The sequence below is a fragment of the Microcaecilia unicolor genome, chromosome 14, assembly GCF_901765095.1.
Source record: "Microcaecilia unicolor chromosome 14, aMicUni1.1, whole genome shotgun sequence".
Lineage (NCBI taxonomy): Eukaryota > Metazoa > Chordata > Amphibia > Gymnophiona > Siphonopidae > Microcaecilia > Microcaecilia unicolor.
The window spans coordinates 45,632,098-45,658,453 of NC_044044.1; the positions used below are offsets into that span (position 1 = coordinate 45,632,098).

A 26,356-nucleotide genomic window follows, 5' to 3' on the forward strand; every position below is an offset into this window, starting at 1 on the left:
AAGGGAGAATTAGCAGACAGGGATGTAAAATATGTATTATGCATTTTTCATTCCTGAATAATATCGATCCCTTGTCCGGCCCCGACCCCTGCCAAGGTCACCGGTGTGATCCTCCTTTGCCACCTTTGGCAGGGAGTGTGCAGCCGCGGGCACAGCAGGGCGCGGTCCCTTTAAGAGCAGCTCTCGCCGTACCTGCGCTTCCAGTCCAGGTGAGGCTGCCCCCTCCCGCCCCGCCCACTGCGGAACCCGTATAGCAAGCCGCTGGCCAATTGGCGGAGGCGGGGCGGGGCCGGGCAGGTGAGGTGGGCGGGGTGTCTGAGTCAGGAAATACCTGAGCTGTGAGTTCAGCTCGGAGGAGGGGGCTGGGGAGTTGCAGTCATGGGCAGCAAGGAGGACGAGTACGACTATCTCTTTAAAAGTGAGTATCTCCCCCATCCACCCCAGGATCCTAATTTACCCCCCACTGATCTACCCCTTACAGCCCTAGAGAAGGGGCAGCAGCATGGGGGATGAGTGCGACTATCGCTTTAAAAGTGAGCAACTCCCCCCACCGGACCCTGATCCACCCCCTGATTTACCCCCTGCCTCAGTACAGAGGTGCGTCCAGCTGATCACTGGACCCTTAGGTCACTCCCCCCCCCCCAACATCTGGGCAGCAAGTATGGTCACCCTTAGAAATTAATTGACCCCCCTTGGCCTGTTATCTCCCCCCAACAAAGCCATTCTGCGCCGACAGGGGGGTCAGTCTGGCTCCTCCGTCTTCCGGGCTGTAGCTGCCCCCAGTCTCCTCTGTAGATCTGCTTCCCGATCGGGGTTTAGCATTTCGTTGTAACTGACCTTTGTATGACACTGGAATATCATTAGACTTGCTTGCATTGTATCGCCCGGTGCTAGTTCTGGTTTTTATCTCCTGGCGCCTGTATACAGTAGATCTTTCATTAAAAAGATTTGTTGATAAAGTGAAGTTACAGGTTAGGGATGCAGTCGAGAGGACTGTAAAATCAGGAGTGGTATAGCCCTTGGGATTAAAACACTGCAGGGGAAGCTGATGCCTCCCCTACTGGGCAATTCAGAGCAAAGTGCTGTGGGGTACCAGAAGAGCAGTGTAAGGTCATTAGGGCCCTCTCCGTCCATGAACCTTCAGGTCTCTAGACCTTCCCTTGAGACTGTGATGATTAAACTTAACAATGATCATTACCTCTACACCTGTAAGACTGCATAATTTGACATTCCACTTTTAAATGATACATTTTGTTTTAAAACCCATTTACTTGGATAAATGGGCTGTTGTCATGGTCTATTCTTTTGCTTTGACTGTAGCTGCTCTTCCCCCCTCCCCTCCCCAAAGCAGATGTCCTAGGCCATGCCTAATGTATCAGAGGCAGGATGAGGTCATCAACTGTAGGGTTTTTACTGTGCAAGAAATACCCTAATGCTAGGACTTGCCCAGTGTTACTACACAGGCAGTTTCTGTGTAGGTGTGTCGAAATCGAGACTTGGTTCCTTTTCTTTTAGAAAACCAGTAGGGAAGAGGTATTAATTGCAAATCAAGAAAGGAAGGGGGGTGGGGGAGTGGAAGGAAGGACGCTGAAAAATCCAAGCCTCAAAACTTTTAAAAACAAGGAGGTATCTCCTGAACTTGAAAGGCTGGAAAGAGATTTGGGTTTTGAAGATTGTTTGTTTTTCTCTTGAGAAGTCTTGATTTACATCTGTGTAGGGTTACCAGTCTGGGATTTACTTCCATTACTTTCAATGGAAGCAAATCCCGGACTGGATCAATATGTCCTCCTTTTTCTGGAGCCATATGGTAACCCTTGGGGGTCAGGAGTTCCGAACTCCCTCCCTTCGTTTTGAGCAGGTGTAGGAGTAGGGAAGGGTGAACAGAGGTTTGCAGGTTCTCTTTCAAGGACAGTCTGTGACTATGCAGTGGGGAAGGATCCAGAGTAAGGAAGTCTTGCCTTCACGTTGGTATGTGCAACCACCAAAATGATGTTTCTGAAGGGCTGAGCCGGTCCTGGTTTTAATCTGTACCAAAGGCTTGTACTTGTAGTTCTGCTTTTGTTAGACAAATCAGAAGAACTACATTTTAAAGATCAGTAAAAACTTTGAACTAAATGAAGAACTACACTTCCCTGCATGCACTGGTGAGAGGGTGGGGAACCAGAACTGGAGGTGCTGTGACAAGCCTTCCAGAGAGGGAGATATTCACTGGTAAGAATTTGCTGGGAAACTTGTTTTTAAACTCGGGGAAAGGTAGACTTAGAATTAAATAGGTAGTCTCGGGAACTTTATTTTAAGTTACTCTGCTCACTTATCAAAAGGAGTTTAAGGAATAGTTTTTCTTAGATTATAAAGGGACTGTTTTCTGAAACAGAAAAACAACCAAAAAGCGGCATTTGGACATTTTATTTGCCAATCACAGTGATAGGGTGGATCAAATTGGTGAAGGGGTAGCATTATATGTTAAGGAGGACTTTGAATCGATTAGACTAAAAATTCTTCCGGACACAGAACACATCTTGGAATCCCTATGGACTGAAATTCCATGTGTAAAGGATGAACAGACAGATGCAGAATTGTTATCAAGTGTACAGCGCTGCGTACATCTAGTAGCGCTTTAGAAATGATTAGTAGTAGAAATTAGGGAGGCTAACAAACTGGGGAACACAATAATAATGGGTGATTTAAATTATCCTATTATTGACTGGATAAATGTAACATTAGGGCATGCTAGGGAGGTAAAATTCCTAAATGAAATCAAGGACTGTTTTATGGAGCAGCTGGTTCAGGAACCAACAAGAGGGGGAACAATTCTAGACCTAGTCCTTTGTGGAATGCATGGTCTAGTGCAGGAGGTAATGGTGCTGAGGCCACTTGATAACAGTGATCATAATATGATCAGATTTGATATAATCTCTGGAGTAAATACACACAGAAAATGCATTACATTTAGCTTTCAAAAAAGAAACTATGATAAAAAGAGGATGGTTTAAAAAAACTGAGGAGCAGCTGCAAAAATAACAAATGTATAGCACATGTGGATGCTATTCAAAAGTAGAATCCTGGAAGCCCAGACCAGATATATTCCATGCACTAAAAAAAAAAAAAGAGGAAGGAAGGCCAAATGGTTAAAAAGTGAGGTGAATGAAGCTATTTAAATCTAAAAGAAAATGGAAGAAGGATCCGACTGAAAATAATAGGAAACAGCATAAGGAATGGCAAGTCAAATACAAAGCACTGATTGGAAGGCAAAGAGACTGAAAAATTGCATTGGAGGCAAAAACACATAGTAAAAAAAAAAGTGTTTAGGTATATTAGAAGCAAGAATCTGGTAAAAAAAATCAGTTGGACTGCTAGATGATCAAGGGGTAAAAGGGCACTCAGGGAAGACAAGGTCATAGCAGAGAGATTAAATTAATTCGTTGCGTTGGCTTTCACCGAGGAATATGTGGAGAGATACCAGTACCAGAAATGGTATTCAATGCTGATGAGTCAGAGAAGCTGAAACGAATCTCTGTAAACCTGGAAGTTGTAATGGGGCAGTTTGACAAATTGAAGAGTAGCAAATCGCATGGACCGGATGGTATACATCCCAGAGTACTGCTAAAATTTGAAAAATAAACTTGCACAGATATTAATAATATGCCCTTTATATTTAAATAAGCATAATACGAGAAGACTGGAGGGTGGCCAGTGTACCGCACCTCAAAAAAGATATAACGGAATTAGAGAAAGTACAGAGAAGGGTGGTGAACGTGATAAAGGGAGTGGAACGGCTTCTCTATGAGGAAAGGCTAAAGTGACTAGAATGGAAAAGACATGGCTGAGGGGAAATATGATAGAGGTCTATAAAATACTGAGTGGAGTAGAATGGGTAGATGGGAATTGCTTGTTTGCTCTTTCCAAAAATAATAGTATCGGGGGGGGGGGGGGGGGGGCATGCAATAAAGCTACTAAGTAGTAAATTTAAAATATTTCTTCATTGAACCTGTAATTAAACTCTGGAATTTGTTGCCAGAGAATGTGGTAAAAGCACAAAAAAGGGACAAAAAAGGTGGCGATGGATTGGGGGAAGGGCATAACAAGGTGTGGGATATAGAATGGAAAGAAGAAAGCCTGGGGAGGACAGAGCAGAAGACTCGGGGTTGGGTGGTGCAGACAGAGGGAGGGAGAGGGGATTTGGAGGAACACATGGGACGATGTATGGAATGAGCAGTGACTCGAGTTAGGAGTGTGGGAAATTGGAGGGGGCAAGTAGGAGGGAAAAAGAGCAGTTCTAGGTGAGGAGAATGGGAACCGGTGGGAGAGAAAGAGCAGTCCAGGATGCAAGAGTGGGGGACTTGGACTGTGTAAGATGGTGAATGGAGACTAAGGGACTGAGTGACGGAGCAGGAATGTGGATATTGAGTGGGAGGGGCAACAGGGTGAGAAGAGAGAGAGGGTGCTCCTGGCTTGGGGAAGGACGGAGGGGAGCAGAGGATGGGGGGGGGGGGGGGGGGGGGACTGTGTGGAGAGGGAAAGATGGCAATAAAATACATTATCCAGACAGCAAAAGTAGAAAAAAAAGCTCATTTGAGGGAGGGGTGTGTATTAATGTTCTAGCACCAGTTGTAATATCTTTCGTAGGTGTGCGTTGTTGAGTTCTGTGAGTTAGTGCTGTTATAGTGTAGCAACTTGGCTATGGAAGTGCAGAGTGTCTTTTGCAGGGTGTTATTACTTCCCAATCTACCTGGTAGGGGAGAGAGTTTGTGTTGCTGTTACTGAAATGACACCTGAATCTGAACTTATTTGATATAGTGAGATATAAGTGGAACTGTCCCAGTTCTTCTGGACATCTGTTATCGAGGGTGTTGCTGTGGGTAGTGGGTACAGGATCTGGTTACGGAAATGGAGCTGCTGGTTCCACACCGAGACTCTGCCCGATTATAGGAGAGGCGGAAAAGTTAGGAGCCACATATAGGTGACGTCAACCAATGGGACCCATTGGACAGTAACCCGGAGACTTTTTTTTTGGGTCCCTCTGAGCATGCCTATCTAGCACCCTTGCAAGGGAAGCCCAGGCATCCCCACTCCTGTCTCAGTCAGTCCCAAGCTTGGCCCAGTTCATCCGAATGGGAAGGTGGGCGGATAGTGTGGCCGACTTATCCTGCTGTCCACCAAGACCTCACAATACAGGTAACTAACTTTACTTTCTCCTAGTAGGACAAGTAGAATGTCGGCCACATATTGGTGACTCCAGAGCATAGGTGTGCTGAGCACAGGCACCCTTTCCATCCTGTGGCTGGATGAACCCAAGCCCGAAAGTAGTCTTAGTGTGAAACAGGTGTAATTGTGAACCTGATTTATTATGCTTGAACAAATCAGGGATGCAGTATCAAGAGTTTGGTATGGAGGTCCTCTTCGATGGCTACATGATAAGGATTGGGGACATAGTAGAATCAGGATGCAATGAGAGCATGGTATAGCATGGAGATGAGGTTAGCTATAGGTGATAATAGCCCTCTTATAAGAGATGGGGGAGAACCCAAGATTGTGATGGAAGACATAGGAGCCAGTTCTTTGAGCTTGAACACCTCCAATATTGAACAAACTCCTTGACTGTGTCCAGGGAGACGTCATTTCCATCGGGTTTAACACCCACAATCGTTTTGAAAAGTTGGCTCCTGTGATAGATACAGAATAGTGAACCCCAGTCTACAAGCAGGTTGGTTTGCAGCCAGAATATTCTTAATAAGCAACATGCTTTGGTTGCCGTGCAACCAAATGGTCTGGGAGGCTAGAGATAGATGCCAATGTCTATGGGCCCAGGGAATGGGGGGGGGGGGGGGGACTGTTCCTTACGAGTCCCATTTGAAGGGCTGTGTGACTGAGCAAGTACAGAGCACAGGCAGGGCTGTAGTGTATTGTCCGTGTGTGCATTGAAGTCGAGGCGATTGTGGGCCCTACAGGATAATGCAGTTCCCGTGGACTGGATGCACCTGACATGGGATCAGAGAGGTCCATTCAGCAGAAGGGTGGTCATTTGCAGGAGTTTCTTCTTAATAGGTGCCCAACATATGGATGCTTTGTTTTGAACTTAGCACCCAGTCTTTTGAAAAGTTGGCTCCTATGAGTTTAATAGCCCTCTATATGGTACGGAGAACTCGGAGTGAAGATGACTTTGATGGTGTGCATGGAAGGGGGCTGCACTGCCTTCTGAGAGCTCAAAGAAAGGAGATCACGTTCTGTATGGCCAACTCATTTTGCTTGTCCATGGGGAAGTAGAGGACTTTCGGACTGAGAGAGATCAGTTCTTGGGATGGTCTTGTTCTGGCCTTTGTGGTAGGAGGGTGAAGGCTCCAGGCTGTGCTGTCCACTGTACCAGGCCTGAGGTTAGTTCTCCACCCCACTGACAGATAGTAACTACGAATGTATGACGAGAAGGAAGTGGAGCCTAGATAGGAGGGTAGGTGTACACTGTACAGAGGAATGTATCAAGGAGAGAACAGTCAGACAGAAAACTGATGGGTCTTCCTGGTCAGAGTAGTGAGAGCCAGGGAGGTGATAGGTTCATCCTCTGATCCAGCCCACTGGCGGCCCTGACCAATCTCTGAAGAAGGCATTGTCTGCATTAGATGAGGGTATTCAAAAGTTAACTGAAGGGGGAGATTTGTTGTAGGTAAGGAACTAGGCGAGGAGGCTGAAACATGTTCTGCCTCTTTATCCCAGCTGAGATGGGACTTGTACCTGAGTTTGTTAGCAAAGGAACCCTAGAGCTCATGTGGCTCGAAGTAGTACAGTGGTCTAAGCCTTTGCTTTTCCTTGCTTTTTTTTTCGTTGAGAAAATATGAGCTTGTGGCCCATGGTTCACTTGTCGGGTCCCAAAAACCCACCATATGACAGGTATAACAGACCTTGGGTGGGATCATGCAGAAAATGCAAGTGCCCCCTGTGCCGATGTCATATTTCGTTAGATGCGAGAGTGGGAGTCAGTGAAGTAAAAACTCTTGCTGGGATCAGGTGGGGCTGAACGCTAGTGTGGAGAGAGTTTTATAAACGAGGTGTCTGGACCCACTTGTATAGGGAGACCTAAGTAGTGTCACCGCGCCCACATCGCTGAATGGGTTGGCTCAATCTGGTAGGTGGACCAAAGAGCAAGGCCAGAGCTCATAATGCTCCATCCAAGGAGGCTGTTGTGGACCTGGTGTGCATTGGCTCATCTGGACAGGGCATGTGCTGATGGTGGGCGTGGTCTCAGCGTGCATTGGTGCCAAGGAGAAGCATGGTGCTGGGAGGAAGCCTGATAGCTGTGGTCTATTTGATGCTGAGGAGAAGCATGGTGTGACGCTGACCACACCGGAATGCACTGTCAACATGTCACGGTGCCTACACTGATCCTGCTCATTCTGCCTGCGGTACATTGCTCAGGGCTGTAGGTGTTCTGACCTCATGTGCAGGAGAGCTTTTCAGCACACACAAAGATGAATCGATTCCTCGATGGAGAGTGTCGTTGCCCCACCTCAACCTATTTGTGGGATCCTTTTCAGGTAGGAATCTGTGCCCTGAGACATGTCAGGCTGGAGAACCAAACAAGGGAGCCATTTGGTATATAGGGGCTCGGAGGGCTGGAAGGCCGCACTGTCAGGTAGCAAAATCAGGCCCCTTTTGTTGCACGCACAGCAGAGAAAAAAACCTTGTTTTAGAGATGGGCCCAGGTCTCTGTTATTGTTCATGGCATGAATCGGTATAATTTGAAGAAGCTGGAGGTGCTGCCTGCTAGCACACTTCAGCCCCCACCCCCCCCCCCCCCCCACAGGCTGCAGTCCCAGAGGAGGGAGGGGACCTGATCCCAGCAGAAGACCACACAAGAAGGTGATGTGTCAGGCGGCCATACTTGTGGGTGCGGCTGCAGAGGGATCCTTCTGCTGAAAGTTGTGTTTACACTTTCCCCCGGGAGGGTGGCTGCCGGTCTAGAGGGATCCAATGATATCCGCAGCTAAGAGTAGAAAAAACATTGGAGAAAGAGAGAAAAATGCATTAATAAAAGTGGAAAGTGAGAGAATTCATCCTCGTGGCCGGGTGAATAGAACAGACAGGCAGGAATTTGGAAATGGGGACGCCTGGGCTTGCCCTGCAAGGGTGCTAGATACACACGCTCGGAGGGACCAGAAATAAAAGGTCTCTCTGCTATTGAAGAGTACTCCATCCAGTGGGTCCATCGGATGACGTCACCTACAATGTACATGGCTGCCGCATCCTCTACTTGCCCTAGGAGAAATAATTTTTAGATTTGGCAGGTTTTCTTTTTGAATAACTAGTGATTCATCGGATGAGTTACAATGACATAGTAGATGATGGCAGATGAAGACTGGAACGCCCTGTTCAGTGTGCCCAGTAAGATATTGAAGTTGTAACTGCTGCAGTACAAAAAACAGAAGAAGCCAGTCTTCGCAAGAAAAACAGCCAAAAAAGCAAAACAGCGAAGATGACTAACAAAACAAAAATAAAAAAAAATATTAAAAACAAGAAAATATCAAATTTGTATTTAAAAATACAAATACATAAAAAAATAAAAAAAATAAAAGGACGACACTTGTTCATAAAAAATTAAAACACTTTATTAGCCAAAGGATAGCAGGGAGAAATGGACTCGACTTTTTGACTTTACAGAGACGAGACGCTGCTCTGACGGTTTATTCTTCACTTTGTTTTCAAGGATTACCTAAGGCTATAGTTCAGAAAGAGACACACATATTCCTTTTACAATTGGATAGAGTTAAAAATCAACACGCGGTGAGAAGACTCCTGACGCAGGCCTGCATGGCCGAAACACAGCTGTGTCGAGTCCATTTCTCCCTGCTATCCTTGGCTAATAAAGTGTTTTAATTTTTGATGCACAAGTGTCGTCCTTTTTATTTTTTTTATTTTTGTTTTGTTAGTCATCTTCGCTGTTTTGCTTTTTTGGTTGTAACTGCTGCGCCATACAGGTTACCCTCCCCCCCCCCCCCCCCCCCATACCTTCACTGAGGGCTGTAACTGCAGCTCCACAAATTGATAAGGCAGGCTTTTGTCAAACAATGTTCATGTTAAATTGTGATAACTATTTGTGGTAACGCTCGGAGGTGGGGGGGCAGGGATAAGAACATGCTGCAGGATATCGCACTCTGTTTTTGTGCCATTTGTGTTAAAGCAGACTTGTTTCTGGTCAGATTAAATTGACAGGATATGGGATAGCCTCCTGAGATGCATTTAAATGTACTTGCATTGTTTCCATAAATGTGCCTGTGGTTTATTGTTGGGAAGTGCTTGAGGATATCTGCTTGCATATGTTGGGCTTTTCCTCTCACTCCGGACCTATTTCTGGTCTCGGAGGACTGACGTGAGGCCATTTCTAATGCATTTTGCCACCTAACAGATTCAGAGCCTCGCAGCCGTCCCTGAATCTGTTTTCCCGCAAACATAAGGTGGTCATGAGCTCAGCCTGCCTTTCCCAGCCTGGGCCGGTTTTAGGAAGTCGTCATTCAGCTGGCCAAGTGCTAGACGTTTTTGGTAAAGAGATGAGGAATATTATCCAGGCGGGTTAAAAGAAAAAAAAAAAAAGAAAAATGACTTGAGAAATGATAGAGGACAGAGATTGGGGGGGGGGGGGGGGGGAGTGAGTCTGAAGGAATTGTCCAGTTTTGCCTCTGGTTGCTGTAACTGGACAGGATAATAAAACGTGGAACATTTTTACGTGTGATTCATTCTCTAGTAAAAAAAAAAGGCCCGTTTCTGGAGCCAATGAAACGGGCGCTAGCAAGGCTTTCCTGTGCCCCCCCCCCCACCAACACACTTTGGTTGTTAGTGATGGCATTGCGCCACCGTGGCCGCCGTCGATGTGTGACTGTGGCCCCCCCACCCAATGCACCTTCGTCGTCAGTGGGTGGCCCATTGCGGCGCCCAGGCCGTCGTCGATGTGAGTGAATTGGTCCGCCTCCGCCCTCAACGTCCTATCGTTTGACGCGAGGGCGGGGCCCCGAGGCTGTGAGTTTCTTGGCTTCAGAGCTTCGAACTTACGAACCTTGGCTTCAGTGACATCATCCGACAATAGAACGTTGAGGGTCAGTTTTATATATATAGATTGCATTTGTATCCCACATTTTCCCACCTATTTGCAGGCTCAATGTGGCTTACAAAATCCTGTAATGGCATCACCATTCCAGGAGATAGATACAATTGGTGTTATAACAGATTCACGGATGAGGAAAAAAGGTCTAAACAAAGTTATAGAAGATAGTTAATAGAATAGGGTGAGGTGTTATAATTAAGCTATGGGTTCCCATTGTAGGCCTTGTTGAAGAAGTGGGTTTTCAGAGATTTACGAAAGCTAGTTATGTCGTGCATCGTTTTCAGATCAGTTGGTAGTGCATTCCATAACTGCGTGCTCATTTAGGAGAAGCTAGTCGCATGTGTTAGTTGTATTTTAACCCTTTGCTGTTGGGGAAATGTAGATTGAGGAATTTGCGGGCTGATCTGTTAGGTAGGTCCACGAGCTCTTGCATGTAGCTCGGGGCATCAGTGGTATTTAGTCCCCGTCCTCAGGACACACCCAGTCAGGATACCCACAGTGAACATGTATGAGATCAATTTGCATGCGTTACTTCCATTCGTGCAAATTGATCTGCATTTGCATTTTCATGGTGGGTGTCCTGAAAACCTGACTGACTGGGTTGAGAACCCCTGGTCTAGGACCTTAGTACTTGTTCCCCCATTCCTCGAAGGTCACCGATGGCTCAGGTTTTCCGGGATATCCCTGATGAATATGCATGAGAGTTATTTGCATATAAAAGGTAGCAGGCATGTCGATCTCTCTCATGCTTATTCATTAGGGGCTCCTGAAAATTTGATCCATTCATGGCCCTCGGGATCTAGGGTGACGTCTATATTAGAGACCTTTAAATTCCTGTTGTTCCTTCCAAACCCTTCATTCTCTCTACCACCAGCCACAGCAAAGCTTAGGTTCAGGGTTCTTGCTATGGTTGCCACTTGTGGTGTCGCTGAAGCCCAGCTTGTCCCTAAGATCGGAGCTCAGCTGGTGGCTGTGTGAAGCACACCATGACCCTCACTGCCCCTCTCACCCAGCCTATCTTATCATGCTATGTAGCACATCCTAGCGCCTTGGTCTTCACTCCCAGTCCTTGAGGTCCACCACCAGCCAGGTTTTCAGCATAACCCTAATGAGACGCAAATCTCTATAGCATAGTCATTAGGGTTATCCTGAAACCTGCGACCTGTTGGTAGCCCTTGGACTGTGGGGTGGAAAACCAAGGGGCCTAGGATATGAAGTCCAACTGCTAGCCACCAGCCTGCTGCTGTGGTTCTATGCTATCCAGGATGGGCTCTGAGGGAGGGGGCCTGGTAAGGATATGATACAGATGGGGGGATTCATGACTCCTCAGCAGAAGTCCATGCATCTAGGTTTTCTGAGCCAGGGCCACTGAAGGGGGGAGGGGGGCAAGATTCCCCAGGCCCAGCATCCAGGAGGGTCTGGTGCTGGCGCTTGAAAGAGACTGCTGTGCCAGCCACAGGTCCTTCTTCCTGTCATGTCCTGCCTATGCGTAAACAGGAAGTTACTTCACAGGAAGCGGGATGCGGCAGGAAGAAGGATCTACAGCTGGCAGAGCACTCTTTCGCGTTTGCTGCTGCAGGAAGGGACAGCGGCAGTGTGGGGAGTGGGGGGGGGGGGGGCGGCAGGGCACTGAAGATGTTTGTTTGCCCCAGGGCCCAGCTTTCTCTCAGCAGCCATGTTCTCAGTTAAAGGAATTTTACTTCCCAGTTCATGTATCATTTCCCTTTTCAGTAATGGCGTCTTGTGTCCCAGCTTAAATTACCTAATTAACATGAGCTTGACTACATTTGCATGCTATCTGCGCTAGTGCCTGGCGTGCTCATTGTTTACCGCGCTAGAACCCTTCTGAACATTCTGCACAGGTAAGTACAGGCACTGATACGGTGCTAATGACCTCCAGTGTCTGCATTTACTTTTGAGCATCAGGGCCCTGGGTGAGGCAGACGCTTGGCAGCCATGGTGCAGAAAACCTCAGGAAATTCTTCTCTACCGAGGCAGATGATGGATGTCCAGAATCACCACCAGCAGGGGGCGTCTTCACCAAAGCCCATTATTCTTAGGAGGGCAAAAGGGAAAAACTGATTGGCAGACTGGAGTATCCTGTTCTGCTGACTACTCTTATGCTTTTGGAAATCGAAAGCGCAACACCACTCCGGGAAAAACTCCACTGGCTCCCTATCAAAGAACGAATAAACCTTCAAAGTCCACACACTGATCCACAAGATCCTCCATGGAGAATCTCCAAGTTACATGACCAATCTGATCGACCTCCCAGCCAGGAACGGGTCCAAATCTTCTCTCGAACATACCTCAACCTTCACCTTCCCACCTGCAAAGGTCTCAAATACAAAACCTACTACGCATCCAACTTCTCCGTGATGGCCAGCCAACTCTGGAATGCCATACCAAGATCCATCCGAGCAACCAACGACATCTGCCCTTCCGAAAGCTGCTGAAAACTTACCTCTTCAACAAGCCTACCAAACGACCCGACTTAATTTACGAACCCAATCCACACCACTAATATTACCTATACCTCAATCCTCCCCTCCACATCTCTTCCTCTTGTCCTACTCTATACAACTACATCATAATTCTAATATCCTACAAATATGTTACTTCAGTGATACCTTGTAACCCATACTATGTAAGCCGCACTGAACCTGCTATCGAGCGGGAAAGAGCGGGGTATAAATGCAATAAACAAATAACTAAATAAATTTATATCCCGGGTCTCTGCCCTCCCTCGGGAATCCAGTTTCCAGCCGAGACACTGGACGATATCTAATCAGATGGAACATCCTCTGATAGCTTAAACATTTTAGTTCTTTTAGAGAGATCACAAGAAGACCTTATTGGTCTTTTTTTTTGTATTTCTTCAAGATAAGGAAGCTGAGACAATCTGCTCCAGTTACTTTTATGGGAGAAAAGATTCAGATATTTCCTGACGTCTCCAGATGGACACAGGAAAGAAGGAAGACATTTCTGTCGATGTGACAGGAAGCTTTGAATTTGGGTGCTAAATTCCAGTTAAGGTTTCCATGTAAAATGTGTACTACAGATTGATCATGTCAGTTTTTTCATTCTTTTTTGAACCTTCACAATTTCGTTCTTTTCTGGATGCAAGAGCTCCTAAAACCTGACTTGTAATGACGTCTGGATTATAAGATAGTGTTTTGATGCAGTTAATTAGACCTTGTTTTCTTAATTTTTTTTTACTTCTTTATACCTCCTCTCAGGCTATGGAGTATTGATCAGTCTCCTTTTCTAGTGGACTAATGCCTGTAAAATTTGGTAGAAGAGGGAATTAGCCCTAAGGGAGTGGCCTAGTGGTTAGGGTGGTGGACTCTGGTCCTGGGGAACTGAGTTCAGATTCCCACTTCAGGCACAGGCAGCTCCTTGTGACTCTGGGCAAGTCACTTAACCCTCCATTGCCCCATGTAAGCCGCATTGAGCCTGCCATGAGTGGGAAAGCGCGGGGTACAAATGTAGAAAAAATAAAATAGATACTATTGGAGATTCTACATGGAATGTTGCTACTATTGAGATTCTACATGGAATGTGGCTATTCCACTAGCAACATTCCATGTAGAAAGCCTGCGCGGCCACATTGCTGACCTGCAATGGCCGACTTCTACATGGAAATGCAGAATCTCAATAGTAGCAACAGTGGAGGAGTGGCCTAGTGGGTTAGGGTGGTGGACTTTGGTCCTGAGGAACTGAGTTCAATTCCCACTTCAGGCACAGGCAGCTCCTTGTGACTCTGGGCAAGTCACTTAACCCTCCATTGCCCCATGTAAGCCGCATTGAGCCTGCCATGAGTGGGGAAAGCGCAGGGTACAAATGTAACAAAAAATAAATATTTCCTTTGTTATTCACGGCACATTGCTTGACAAAGTCATCTTTGGTGAACTATTGTAAATTTTTCGGAAAAAAAAAAAAAAAAAGCAGTGGAACACACAGGTGTATTGAGAGGGAACGATTGGCACCTCGCCCTCTTTTTTCAACAGATCTGGTAATCCAAGAACCCTCACCCTCCCCTCCTTATTGGAGGGAGGTGGCAGGAGATGCGTCCCGATCAGCCTATGGAGGAGACCCTATACCCTCCCATTTTAATCAGGAAGACAGGGAAGTGTTGTAAACGTAACCAGAGTCCCTGCACAGCTTCAGTTATTCCTCTGAGTCAAAAGCCTGTTTGTTTGGGTTAATCAGAGAGCGAGGCGTGTTAGTAACGTAGCACCGTGTTTATCTGATAGTCCTGTACAAATAAGGGGTGGCTCAGATGGATTAAGGTAGGCCTTCTGACCCAGTCCTCGGGGCACACCCAGCCAGTTCGGGTTTTCAAGATATCCACGATCAATATGCATGAGATTGGAGGTGTCCCATGAGATCTGGTTCATGCATATCATTCTGGATATCCTGAAAACCCGACTGGCTGAGGTCTGCCCTGAGGACCGGGTTGAGAAGCACTGGATAAGGAGTTTAGTTTCAGTAGCATATTTGATGCAGGGAAATTGAGCATTTTTATGATGGTTTTTTTTGTAATTTGTTGTGTGAAAGATGAATATTTTAAATCAATAAGGTGTTTGGGCACTCTTTTTCCCAGTCAAATTCTCTCTTAATTTGGCCTTGTGTTATCCATCCATATTCTCAATCTGTTGCTATGTAACCAGACTAATGTATGCTAGATTGGAGCGTTAGTCAGTGCCGTAGCTAGACCCAGTATTTTGGATGGGCCGAGAGCTATCCATAGCCCTCCCCCCCCACCCCACATCAACATCCTCTCTCCTCTGCCGTGTCCCTGCATCTGACCACCGTCGCTGAATCCCGTACCGCCCCTGGTGTACCTTGCAGGCGTTCCTCATTTCCTGCAGTGATTCATTATTGCTGCCTGCGCCAGACCTGCAGGCTTCCATCGGCCAGGGTCTTGGCCAGACAGGAAATGATGAAAGTGAGGCGGGACCCAGCCGATGAAAGCCTGCAGGTCTGGCGCAGGCAGCAATGAATCACTGCAGGTGCCAGGGATGGACGGGGTTCAGCGACGGGTGGGCAGATGCTGGGACACAGCAGGAGGAGAGACGTTGATGTGGAGTGCTGCCACTGGGTGGGCCTGAGCCAAGAATGGGTGGGCCTGTGCCCACCCAGGCCCATCTGTAGTTGCGCCACTGAACTTCTAGTGGTTGGAACAGCCTTTTGAGAACGAGGGGAGTCTGGGTTTAAATCTGCTGCTCCCACTGATGGGCCAGTCCCTTTCCCCTCTATGGCTAACAACAACCATGAGTTATTGCAGATCATGTATTTCAACATGTTGGCATTCATGGAATTAAAAAAAGGCATCTCTCTCTTGTTTTTTAGTTGTGTTGATCGGGGACTCTGGAGTCGGCAAAAGTAACCTGTTGTCCCGGTTTACACGCAACGAGTTTAACTTGGAAAGTAAGAGCACCATCGGAGTGGAGTTCGCCACCAGGAGCATTCGGGTGGACAACAAAACAGTGAAGGCACAGATCTGGGACACTGCCGGGCAGGAGCGCTATCGCGCCATCACCTCGGCGTAAGTCATGAAGAGAAGACTTTCAGCTGAGAAAAAATGCCATGGTAGATTTGCGGGACAAAACTTAAAATAACAAGGCGTTGAACACAGCTGAGAGGTAGATTAAAAGGCCTAAAATTAGACTCAAGATGTCCACGGCAGGGCTTGGGCAGTTCTGGCTGTTTTTTTTACAGTGGCTTTGTACGTGAGAATTTGCCCACGTGCAATGGGAGAAGCTGTTTTACAAATGTACACGCTTTTCACGCGGATGTGCCAGCATTTCTTCACGGAAGCAGTGATTTACTGTTCCCTCGTAAGGGGTGGCTACTGTCATGTGTAGTCGTTCTGTTTTACACCAGAAATAAACACCGTGGGGGTTATGGAAAATGACTCCCTTAATCCCTCGGGTAAAGCCAGGCTGAAACGAGCACTTTAAAAAAAAAATCTGCAAAACCTGACGAGGACATTTTACCCCTTTGTCAAATGGGGCTACATGAGTAGACTTCTGTCCTACCTAAGCCATACCCAAACCCCACCCCGATGAAATCTCTGCATGGTGTGGATCTTCACCTATAAATAACGGTATTTTGAAATCTCCATTCACATCTATAAATGCTGCCTTTTACACATGGTGAGATTTCTAAAACCAAAGTCTTAAGGGCTCCTCGTACAAAGCTGTGTTAGCTGCTACTTTGAAACATTTTTATTTGATTTTATATCCACAAATTTAACAAGCAGCAAACAAGTATAAGACAGTTCAATAATAAAACAGTAAATCTCACCCCTGACCCTTCAGGTAGACATTAAAGATCGGCTGTCACCTGCAGCCTGGTTTCTCATGGCTTCCGCTGATTATGATAAACGAACAGAAAGAAGGAGGCAGGGGATTAGTTACTAGAGAACAAAATACTATTAGACCCCTGTTTCAATCAAATTATAAAGCATTTAGAATAAGACCTCCCCCTAGCAGTGGGTAAGCTGCAGGGGGCGCTGTGGGATTAAGTGGCTTGGGAGAGCTGCAGTGGGGACCGTGATTCCAGTCCTGTGGCTGAAATGTCATTCCATTCTCACTGCCTCGGTTTAGACTCGGGGCCCTTAGCTTGCCCTGCCTTTTTTCTGTTTGATGTGTGTCCAGTACTTATAGAGGCAAAGATGAGAGATCTGCAGCACTTTCTGACCTGCCCCGTGAGCAGGGGCATAGCCAGACACCCACATTTGGGTGGGCCTGGGCCCAAGATGGGTGGGCAGAACTCCGCCCTGTCCCACAAGTGATTTGGTCTCTCACTCTCTTGCCTGCATGCCATATGGTCTCTCAAACATCTCCCCTACCCCGCATACCTTTTAAATAGCAGATTTTCACCGGCAGCTAGCAGCAACTAATACACACTGCTCATGTTGGCCCCACAGTCTTCCCTCTGATGCAACTTCCTGTTTCTGCGTAGGCGGAAAAATACATCAGAGGGAAGGCTGGTATGCAGGAGGGACAGTTGTTGGGAGTTTTCGGCTGGTGGGGCTTGGGGGTCCCTGCCAGACACATTGTAGGTGTGCTGCTACTGGGTGGGCCTGAGCCCTAAGTGGGTGGGCCTAGGCCCATCCAGGCCCACCCTTGGCTACACCACTGCCCATGAGAGGTAACATAGTAGATGATAAACGGATAAAGGCCTGCACTGTCCATCCAGTCTGCCCAACAAGACAAACTCCTAGTATTTGATAACATATGCATACTTAGTCTTCAGCTGTCCTTGCCATTTTCAGGGCACAGACTGTAGAAATCTGCGTAGCACTCGCTTCACTTACCAACTAAAAGGATTTGCCACCTAAGTATGGCTAAGGTTTGAATCCATTCTCCTTTCTATATAGAAATCCTTTGTGTTGATCCCATGCATTCTTGAATGCTAGCAGTGACCTATCCACATCTCGCTCCTAATACTGCTCTCCAACCCCCTCTAGGTATTATCGGGGTGCTGTTGGTGCCCTTCTTGTATACGACATCGCAAAATACTTGACGTATGAGAATGCTGAGCGGTGGCTGAAGGAGCTTCAGGACCATGCTGATGGGAACATCATTATAATGCTGGTGGGAAACAAGAGTGACCTCAGGCACCTGCGAGCTGTTCCCACGGATGAGGCCAAGAGCTTTGCAGGTAGGTAGCAGCTGATCTTGGACGTAGTGCACTTGTGGTCAGTATCTACTGAGAAGGACAAACTTCCAACCTCTCTAGGACCAGAGTTTGATTCCTGGCTCAGATCTTCCACCCCACTACTCGTAGCCAGGGCCGCCGGGCGGGGGGGGCAGGGGGGACAAAATTCTCCAGGCCCGGGCCTCCAAGGGGGGCCCAGTGCCAGGGTCTCTCTCCTGCTCTCAGGCCACTGGCGCTGCAGTCCCCGGTCTCACCTGCCTGCCTTCGGCTCCGTCGACAGCCCCCTCCGTCCGCCACCGTGACCGGGCCCCCTGCATTCAAATCGGCAGCGCCTCACCTCCGTGTGAAAGCGGCAGCTCACCTCCCTTTGGGCCCTCCCTTGTAGAAACAGGAAGTTACATCAGATGAGGGTGGGGCACAGTGAGGGAGGGGCCGAAGGGAGGTGAGCTGCCGCTTTCACACGGAGGTGAGGCGCTGCCGATTTGAATGCAGGGGGCCCGGTCATGGTGGCGGATGGGGGTGGGTGGGTGGAGACTGGGGACTGCGACGCCGGCAGCCTGAGAGCAGGAGAGGGAGCCGACAGTCGTAGTGATTGGGGAGGGGGGGGGGGGGCCTTGCCCCGGGCCTAGCTCAGTCTCTCGGCGGCCCTGCTCGTAGCCAGGGTCAGTGCAGGGAATATGACAGCCTAGGGGAACCTTGAGCCTTGCACCTCCTTTGATTACATTTCAGACTGCTAGCCCATTCACCCTCTCCCAGGATTTTCATAATTAAACTCAACAATCCATCCTCAACAAGAATCCCATAAAAATGCATAATTGGACGCCAAAGTTAAACATTGCTCTTTGGCTAGAAGCTGCTGCCCTTGGCGACTGCTGAGCCTTGCCTGATGGTTAAACCAGCTCTTCTTGCAACACTGGTGGAGGGGGAAGAGTGGCCCCTAGTGGGGTGGTTAATTTTTGGTCCATGAAATTTGTTTGTGAACATTCTAGTTTCATTTTTATTTTATTTTATATTTTTTACTGAATGCACACATACATATACATATAAACTCCTTTGTATTTGCAGAGAAACATGGTCTGTCCTTCATGGAAACCTCGGCACTGGATTCCACCAATGTCGAGACAGCTTTTCACAACATCCTGACAGGTAAGGAAGTAATCTGTGGAACACTTTAGGTGGTATTTACTAGGACTAAAAGAGCACGCAGTAAAGCTACAAAGTAGTAAATTTAAAATGAATTGGAGAAAATATTTCTTCACTCAACGTGTAATTAAACTAGAGTTTGTTGCCAGAGAATGTAGTAAAATCGGTTGGTTTAGCAGGGTTTAAAAAAAAGGTTTGGGTGGCTTCCTAAAGAAAAGTCCATAAGCTATTATTAAAATGGACTTGAGGAAAATCCACTGCTTATTTCTAGAAGAAGCAGCATAAAATGTATTGTACTATTTTGGGATCTTGCCAGGTACTTGCGACCTGGATTGGCCTCTGTTGGAAACAGGATGCTGGGCTTGATGGACCTTCGGTCTGTCCCAGTATGGCAATACTTATGTACTTAATATTTATGAGCAACCACACCTCTGTTTCATGAGCCCAAATTTTGTATGATTGTAGTAATTCAGTTTGTGTGTGGGTGAGGACAGGATGGAAGAAGGAACATGGCCAGTAAAGACATGTAGCCTAGTTCAGAGGATATATATCGGGGCTTGACTCACCACTCTCTGGGCTGCTCTGCCCCTGACAAGGCCACCTTGGCTTCCAGTGCCTGGGATGCTGAAGGGTGGTGGCAGGTGGGCTGTGAAAATTTTAACAACGGTTTGTTATAAATAAAATGTCTGCAAGCTGCGATCTGTCCTGCAGTTGCACAGAGCAGGAAGACAGACAGACAGCTTGAGAGAGAGAGAGAGGACTGCTTTGAGATTCTCCTCTCCCCTCCCACCAGTCAGAGAGAGATGCAATGAGAGCCCCCAGTCTGAACAAGAGTGTTTTTTTCTTCGAGCCCCTGGTCTGAGAGAAGGAAGCTTTCACTTTGGACCTGGCACCGTGCACTTAAGAGCAAGGTAACATAGTAGATGACGGCAGATAAAGACCTGCACGGTCCATCCAGTCTGCCCAAACAAGATAAACTCATATGTGCTACTTTATATGTATGCCTGACCTTGATTTGTATCTGCCATTTCTCTGGACACCAGACCGCAGAAGTCTGCCCCGCACTAGCCCCTCCTCCAAGCACTAGTCCCACCTCCTAACCACCGGTGCTGGTCACCCAATCTCTGCTAAGCTTCTGAGGATCCCATTCCTTCTGAACAGGATTCCTCTATGTTTATCCCATGCATTTTTGAATTCCGTTATCGTTTTCATCTCCACCACTCTCTCCATGAAAAAATAGTTCCTGACATTTTTATTTATTTATTTATTTATTTGTTACATTTGTATCCCACATTTTCCCACCTATTTGCAGGCTCAATGTGGCTTACGTAGTACCTTAAAGGTGTTTGCCAATTCCGGTATGAACAAATATAGTAATGTTGTCGTAGAATAAGGTTCATGTGTACAGACACATTAGGGAATCGTAAAGAGGAAGAGTTATTATATGTCCATTACGAGCTTTGGTTTCGTTGTGTTGCAGGGTACAGGCATTTAAGTTGGGTCGGTAGGGTATGCCTTTTTGAACAGGTTAGTATTTAGTGATTTCCGAAAGTGTAGGTGGTCGTACATTGTTTTCAGGGCTTTTGGTAATGCGTTCCATAGTTGTGTGCTTATGTAGGAAAAGCTGGATGCATAGGTTGATTTGTATTTGAGTCCTTTGCAGCTTGGGTAGTGAAGATTTAGGTATGTTCGTGTTGATCTTGTGTTCGTGTTTCTGGTTGGTAGGTCTATGAGGTCTGTCATGTATCCCGGGGCATTGCCGTACATGATTTTGTGAACCAGGGTGCAGATTTTGAATGCAATACGTTCTTTGATTGAGAGCCAGTGCAGTTTTTCTCGGAGGAGTTTGGCGCTTTTGAATCGTGTTTTTCCAAATATAAGCCTGGCTGCTGTGTTTTGAGCGGCTCAGGCCTAACACATGTTTACCCCTCCCTGTATTCTGGACAGTGGGTGAGAGGGCACGGTCTTCAGGGTCTTTGTAAGTAAATGAAGCGGGTAGAGCTGGGGGAGGGTAAGAGGACATTGGAGGGAGGTGGTGACGGGACTGATGAGGGAAGTGGGCACTACCAAAATTTGACAATCCCTGGCAGCCAGGTGAGAGAGCAAAGTGTGTAGGGGAGGGGGATGAATTAGGAGATAGTTCTCCTAGGGTTGGGGGTGTGGTGGATGATGGTATCTGGATTTGAGATAGGGGGAGGTCCAGGAAATATCATGGGATGAGCCAGTGGTCCAGTGTGGGCTTCCACAAGGTCTGACCTTCCGGTCTCCATGGCAACACAAAGCCCAAAGTCTCAAGTGGACAATGGGCAACCTAATCTGCAATAAGACAGCGCCACTGTGAGGCCACTTTTCATCAGTGCGCCCTTTTCTGCTTTAACAAAAGACAAGAAACAGTTCCCAGTGCCCCCCCCCCCCTCCTCCATTTGCCTTGTCTTTCCACGTAAAGCTTGCTTTTAAATCTCCAACCCAGTTTCTGAAGGAACCTTGCTGCTTTTTGGTCTGCTGAATGCCAGGCCGAGTTAGTCTGTTTTTTTCCATGTGGTAAGATTTTCAAAGCTCCAGTGCAGTGCAGTGTCGTCGACTGCCAGTGGGGCTGAACTTGTCACTTTTTATAAACTATATATCTCCTAGTGATTCACATTCGTTTATTAGCAAGCCATAAACAGTCTAGCACAGGCTAAATGCATTTTAATCCACATTAGCCTATGAATTTTGACATACTGTCAATTTAGCACCACACATTAAAAAGTATTTATTAAAATGAATGTGTGAAAACAAGCATGGAAGCAAATAAATCTGAAAATTGGAAGAAAATCCCAAACAGGGGCGTATCTGCCTGGGGCCACAGGGGTCTGGGTCACCGAGGTGACGTCTTTCAAGTTCTTCATCCGCCGTGGCCAAAGTGCTGGAATTGAGCGGCTGAATCCAGTTCGGAGTCTGACGTCGTGCGACGTTCGAAAGTCGTGCGACGTCAGACTCCGAACTGGATTCAGCTGCTCAACTGCAGCACGGCGGACGAAGAACTTGAAACTTTCAAGTTGAAAGATGTCACCTCGGGTTGGCTGGCGGGGGTTGGGCTCCCCCGCCAGCTGAAGAAATATTTTTAAAGGCCCAGGAGGAAGCGGACCTCGGCGCAAAAGTAAGAAACGGCAGCGGGGGAGGGCTGGCGGCGGGAGGGGGGGTGGAGAGAGTCGTTGGTAGCGGCGGGGGGTCTGGTAATGGCGGGGGGGGGGGCTAAAATGTGCCCCCTCCCTCTGGCTCTGGCCCCTCCTCCCACCCCCACTTGACTAGAAGGCAAACAATCTAGTCCAGGTTTTCACCTAATCATCTGCAGCTCAGGCTTGTTTCTTATTTATAAAATATCTTTTCTACCATTGTCAGCTTTTACCTGCTGGAATTCTGTTTTCAGGTAGCAGAACTGTGGTTTTTCTTTTTGTTTTAATTTTAATTCTCTCTTTCCCATAAGTGCTGTGTCGGTTAATAGCACACAGTTAACACATGGTTCTCTGGCAAATAGAAAACTTCCTTGTGCAGGCAGCCAGGGGGCAGTGTCTGCCGGAGCAGATGGCACTCTGGCTGCTGTTCCTTTCCTGGTTGTTCTGAGGCTCCTCGGAGCAGCTCTCTGTCCATTCTCTCACTTTCACTTAAGAGTGGGGGAGGGGATATTGAGAGATGCCTATCGGAGAGGGGGGTGAGCAACCCTGGTCCTCGATGGCCCCACAACCCAGTCGGGTTTTCAAGATTTCCACAATGAATGTGCATGAGCTCAATTTGCCTATACACCTTCCATGTATGTAAATAGATCTTAGGCAGATTAGTTGTGGAAATCTTGAAACCCTGACTGGGTTGTGGTCCTCCGTGCAGGCGTGGGCAACCCCTGACTTTTATCTCATATGACTGGACCACCTTTCTCTAAACCAGTACTCTTTCAACCCTCTTCTGGAGTCACACCAGGACCACCACAATGAATATGCATTAGAGAGATTTACATCTTCTGGGTATCTGCAGTATGCATTGTGGATGTCATGAAAACCCGACTGACTAGGTATTGCCATCCAGCAGGTCCGCTGGGGGGGGGGGGGGGGGGGGGAGGGGCAAAATTCCCCGGGCCCTGGCCTCCAAGGGAGGCTGAGCGCCAGGGTCTGTCCTTCGCCTGTTGGGACCCTCAGTGATTGTGTTAACATAATAACCTGGTCCAGGCACATAGGAGAAGGAGAGAGACAGACCCTGGCGCAAGCCTCCCTTGGAGGCCGGGGAGGAGCAGACGCACTGACGAAGGAAGGTGGGGGCGGTAGCGACAGCTGAATCCCAAGTGGGGGTGTGTGGCTGCGGCTCTGTCTCTCTGGCCTTCTTTTAATATTCGTGTTTCATCCATTACATAGTAACATAGTAGATGACGGCAGATAAAGACCTGTACCATCTGCCCATGAGATATACTCATAGTATAAGGTATAAGTATTACAGAAATTGTTTCGGCCTCAGAAGGTAAGGCAGCTGGATGAAACTTATGCACTCATCCGATTGTCCTGTGTCTGAGTGGATTTTCTTTTTCACACCACCACCCCTCCCCCACCTCTCAGAGATCTACCGGATCGTGTCTCAGAGGCAGAGGACGGGGCAGCAGGACCGAGAGTTCGGACCCAGCTCCAGTATTGAACCGATCAAGGTGTTGCCCACTCATCAAGAGCCCAAATCGGGTCCAGTGCTGCCAGAACCTATGAGCGGGGGGAGTCGGAAACGGTAGGCGGCAGAATGGGAGGGAGCTGTTCCCTCACCCGAGGCCACGTTGGAAGATGCTTCTTCTCCGAGGATGCGATGACTTCTCAGTGTGCTTATGTCTCGGACTGGCGAATTATTATTTAAAAAGTCTTTCCCTCCCCTTCCACCAACACATAATCACTCTCTGTATCTTTTGCATTTTTTCCTTTAACAATGTGTCAGTCAATCAAATTGCTGCGTATTAAATGCAAAAAAAAAAAAAAATTCTTCCCGGTTGCAAAGCTGAAGTTTCAGTAGAGTAAGAGATCGTAGGGAGATTTGAAATTATCTGTACAGCTTCTTTTGATAGTGTGAATAACAGCTCCATTGATTCTCTACATGTTCCAAAAAAGGCTGGGATAGGTGATGCTGCCCACGTTTTGAGGTGGGTGGGGGGGGGGGGGGGGGGGGGGGGGGGGGGGGGGGGGGTGGTGGGAGGTGGGTGGGTGGGGGAGGGGGGTGGGGGGAGGGGGGGGGGGGAGATTGGCTCTCCCATGGGTGTCAAAAATCTTTCATGTGCGCGCACCACAATCCCTGAGAACCAAGGGTCAGATTTTGCTACTACAAGACTGACCTCTACCCCTTGCATTAAGTAGGTCTATAGATGGTCACAAGTTTTAAACCCAGGCCCACGTTTAAGCAATCCTGGTTTCCCTCAGCCGAACGCAGCGGGGGACTGTGGGATCTGATTGGCACAAAACCAGGACCGACTCAGCCTAGCCTTGATGGCCTGGAGTCTTAGGCTAACCCCTGGGACAGATGCTACAGATATGCTGTGCTGACAGTAGATTATAGCAGGCTGGCTTCATTCTCTGTTCTTTCATATGCTTGAAGGATCATGTACATTATAAGCAAGATTTTGCATTTCTGTAACATAAAAGGTCAAAATATTGCCTTTATACTTGTTCTAACCTGCGGATCGTACCCCTTTCCCCTCCAGCATCCTGTCTACCTGAAGAACTGTTCTCCAATGGGTGGAGGATGGGAATAGAAAAACCAGTGGTCGGACACTGGAGTGTAGTCGCACCTGCTGAAACAATGCTACACAGGTCCCCTGTTACAGAAAGTTAAAGTTGAATTGATTTCCTAGTCTTTTGTGGCTGCTGGATTTGAACGCCCAGAAAAAAAAGCTTGTTTCTTATCTAGGTCTTGCTTTCCCCTATAAGTTTATTTAAAGATTGTTTGAATACATGTTTTATGTTTAGTTCATGAGATGTATGTGTATTTCTACCTGTCTTTTCTGTGTTCTGTTACTGCAGAGAGAAACTAGAGGTTGAAGCTCAGAATGTTGTCTTGTGTGGTCAGTGGGTTCATGCAGAAACCTGTGTAAATAACAGGTGTAGATAAGGTCACAATGTCCATGCGAGATAGGCGAACAGGAAAAATGTGCAGAAGTGAGAGGTGACTATATCTTATTTTTGAATAACTAAGTAAACGCTTCAATAAACATTTAAAATCCAGCCCTGGCTATATTGGTGTCTTTTCGGTAAAGGACATTTTCTTCAGCTCTAGGTTGTTTGTGTCTGTTTTAAGGAGAATGGAAGGCTCAGGGGATGGACACGGGGATCCAGGGCCTGTCACCTTTAGGACTGGAGGGCTCTGGGGATGAGGGATCCAGAGCTGGTCACCTCTAGAACTGGAGGGTACGGGCGTAGCCCCTTTCATGTCCTTCATACCTTCCTTTCCCCTCAGTCACCCAATGTCATTGTTTCATCCCCTCTCCCATCCCCCTGCCCCCCCACCACACAGATTCATCCTTTCTTACTATACACTTCTCTACAATGATGGCAGGATGGACTTTTGCAAACCACAGACCCAGTTTTTCTGAGTTGCATAGGCCACATCCTCTTTCCCTCCCCCCCCCCCAATACTTTCTGAAAATATCTAATTTAGTGCACCCCCTGGCTTCAATACAGATTCCACGCCCCCTCCCCCCCCCCCCCCCACACAGTTAACTTAATCTAATACCCAACCATCTAAAACGTATCCTCTTGGTCAGAAGGGACTTAACATCTATAAAGGGGAAGGCGATGGAGAAATCTGCATATCCTCTAAACAGGGGTGGGCAACCCCGGTCCTCGAGGGCCACAATCCAGTCAGCTTTGCAAGATTTTCACAACAAATATGCATGAGATCTATTCGATTTGCACGTACTGCTTCCGTTCTATGCGATCTCATGCATATTCGTTGTGGAAATCTTGAAAACCTGTCTGGGTTGTCGCCCTCAACACCACCCCTGTTACAAGTACATAAGTAATGCCACACTGGGAAAAAGACCAAGGGTCCATCGAGCCCAGCATCTGTCCCACACAGCGGCCAATCCAGCCAAGGGCACCTGGCAAGCTTCCCAAATGTACAAACATTCTATACATGTTATTCCGGAATTGTGGATTTTTCCCAAGTCCATTTAGTAGCGGTTTATGGACTTGTCCTTTAGGAAACCGTGTAACCCCTTTTTAAACTCTGCCAAGCTAACCGCCTTCACCACGTTCTCCAGAAACGAATTCCAGAGTTTAATTACGCGTTGGGTGAAGAAAGGTTTTCTCTCCAATTAGTTTTAAATTTACTACACTGTAGTTTCATCGCATGCCCCCTAGTCCTAGTATTTTGGAAAGCATGAACAGACGCTTCACATCCTCCTGTTCCACTCCACTCATTATTTTATATACCTCTATCATGTCTCCCCCTCAGCCGTCT

At 47.4% G+C, this 26,356-nt stretch overlaps 1 protein-coding gene across 1 annotated transcript; it reads left to right on the top strand.

The window, feature by feature from the left end:
- On the top strand, positions 1 to 25,119 carry LOC115457669 (ras-related protein Rab-11A-like). The gene is given in 7 exon segments (XM_030187205.1): positions 1 to 418; positions 15,443 to 15,638; positions 17,568 to 17,761; positions 18,824 to 18,904; positions 23,482 to 23,594; positions 23,596 to 24,044; positions 24,129 to 25,119. Coding segments are annotated over 6 exon segments (651 nt in total). The 5' UTR covers positions 1 to 378; the 3' UTR covers positions 23,623 to 24,044; positions 24,129 to 25,119.
- The last annotated feature ends 1,237 nt before the right edge of the window (positions 25,120 to 26,356 follow it).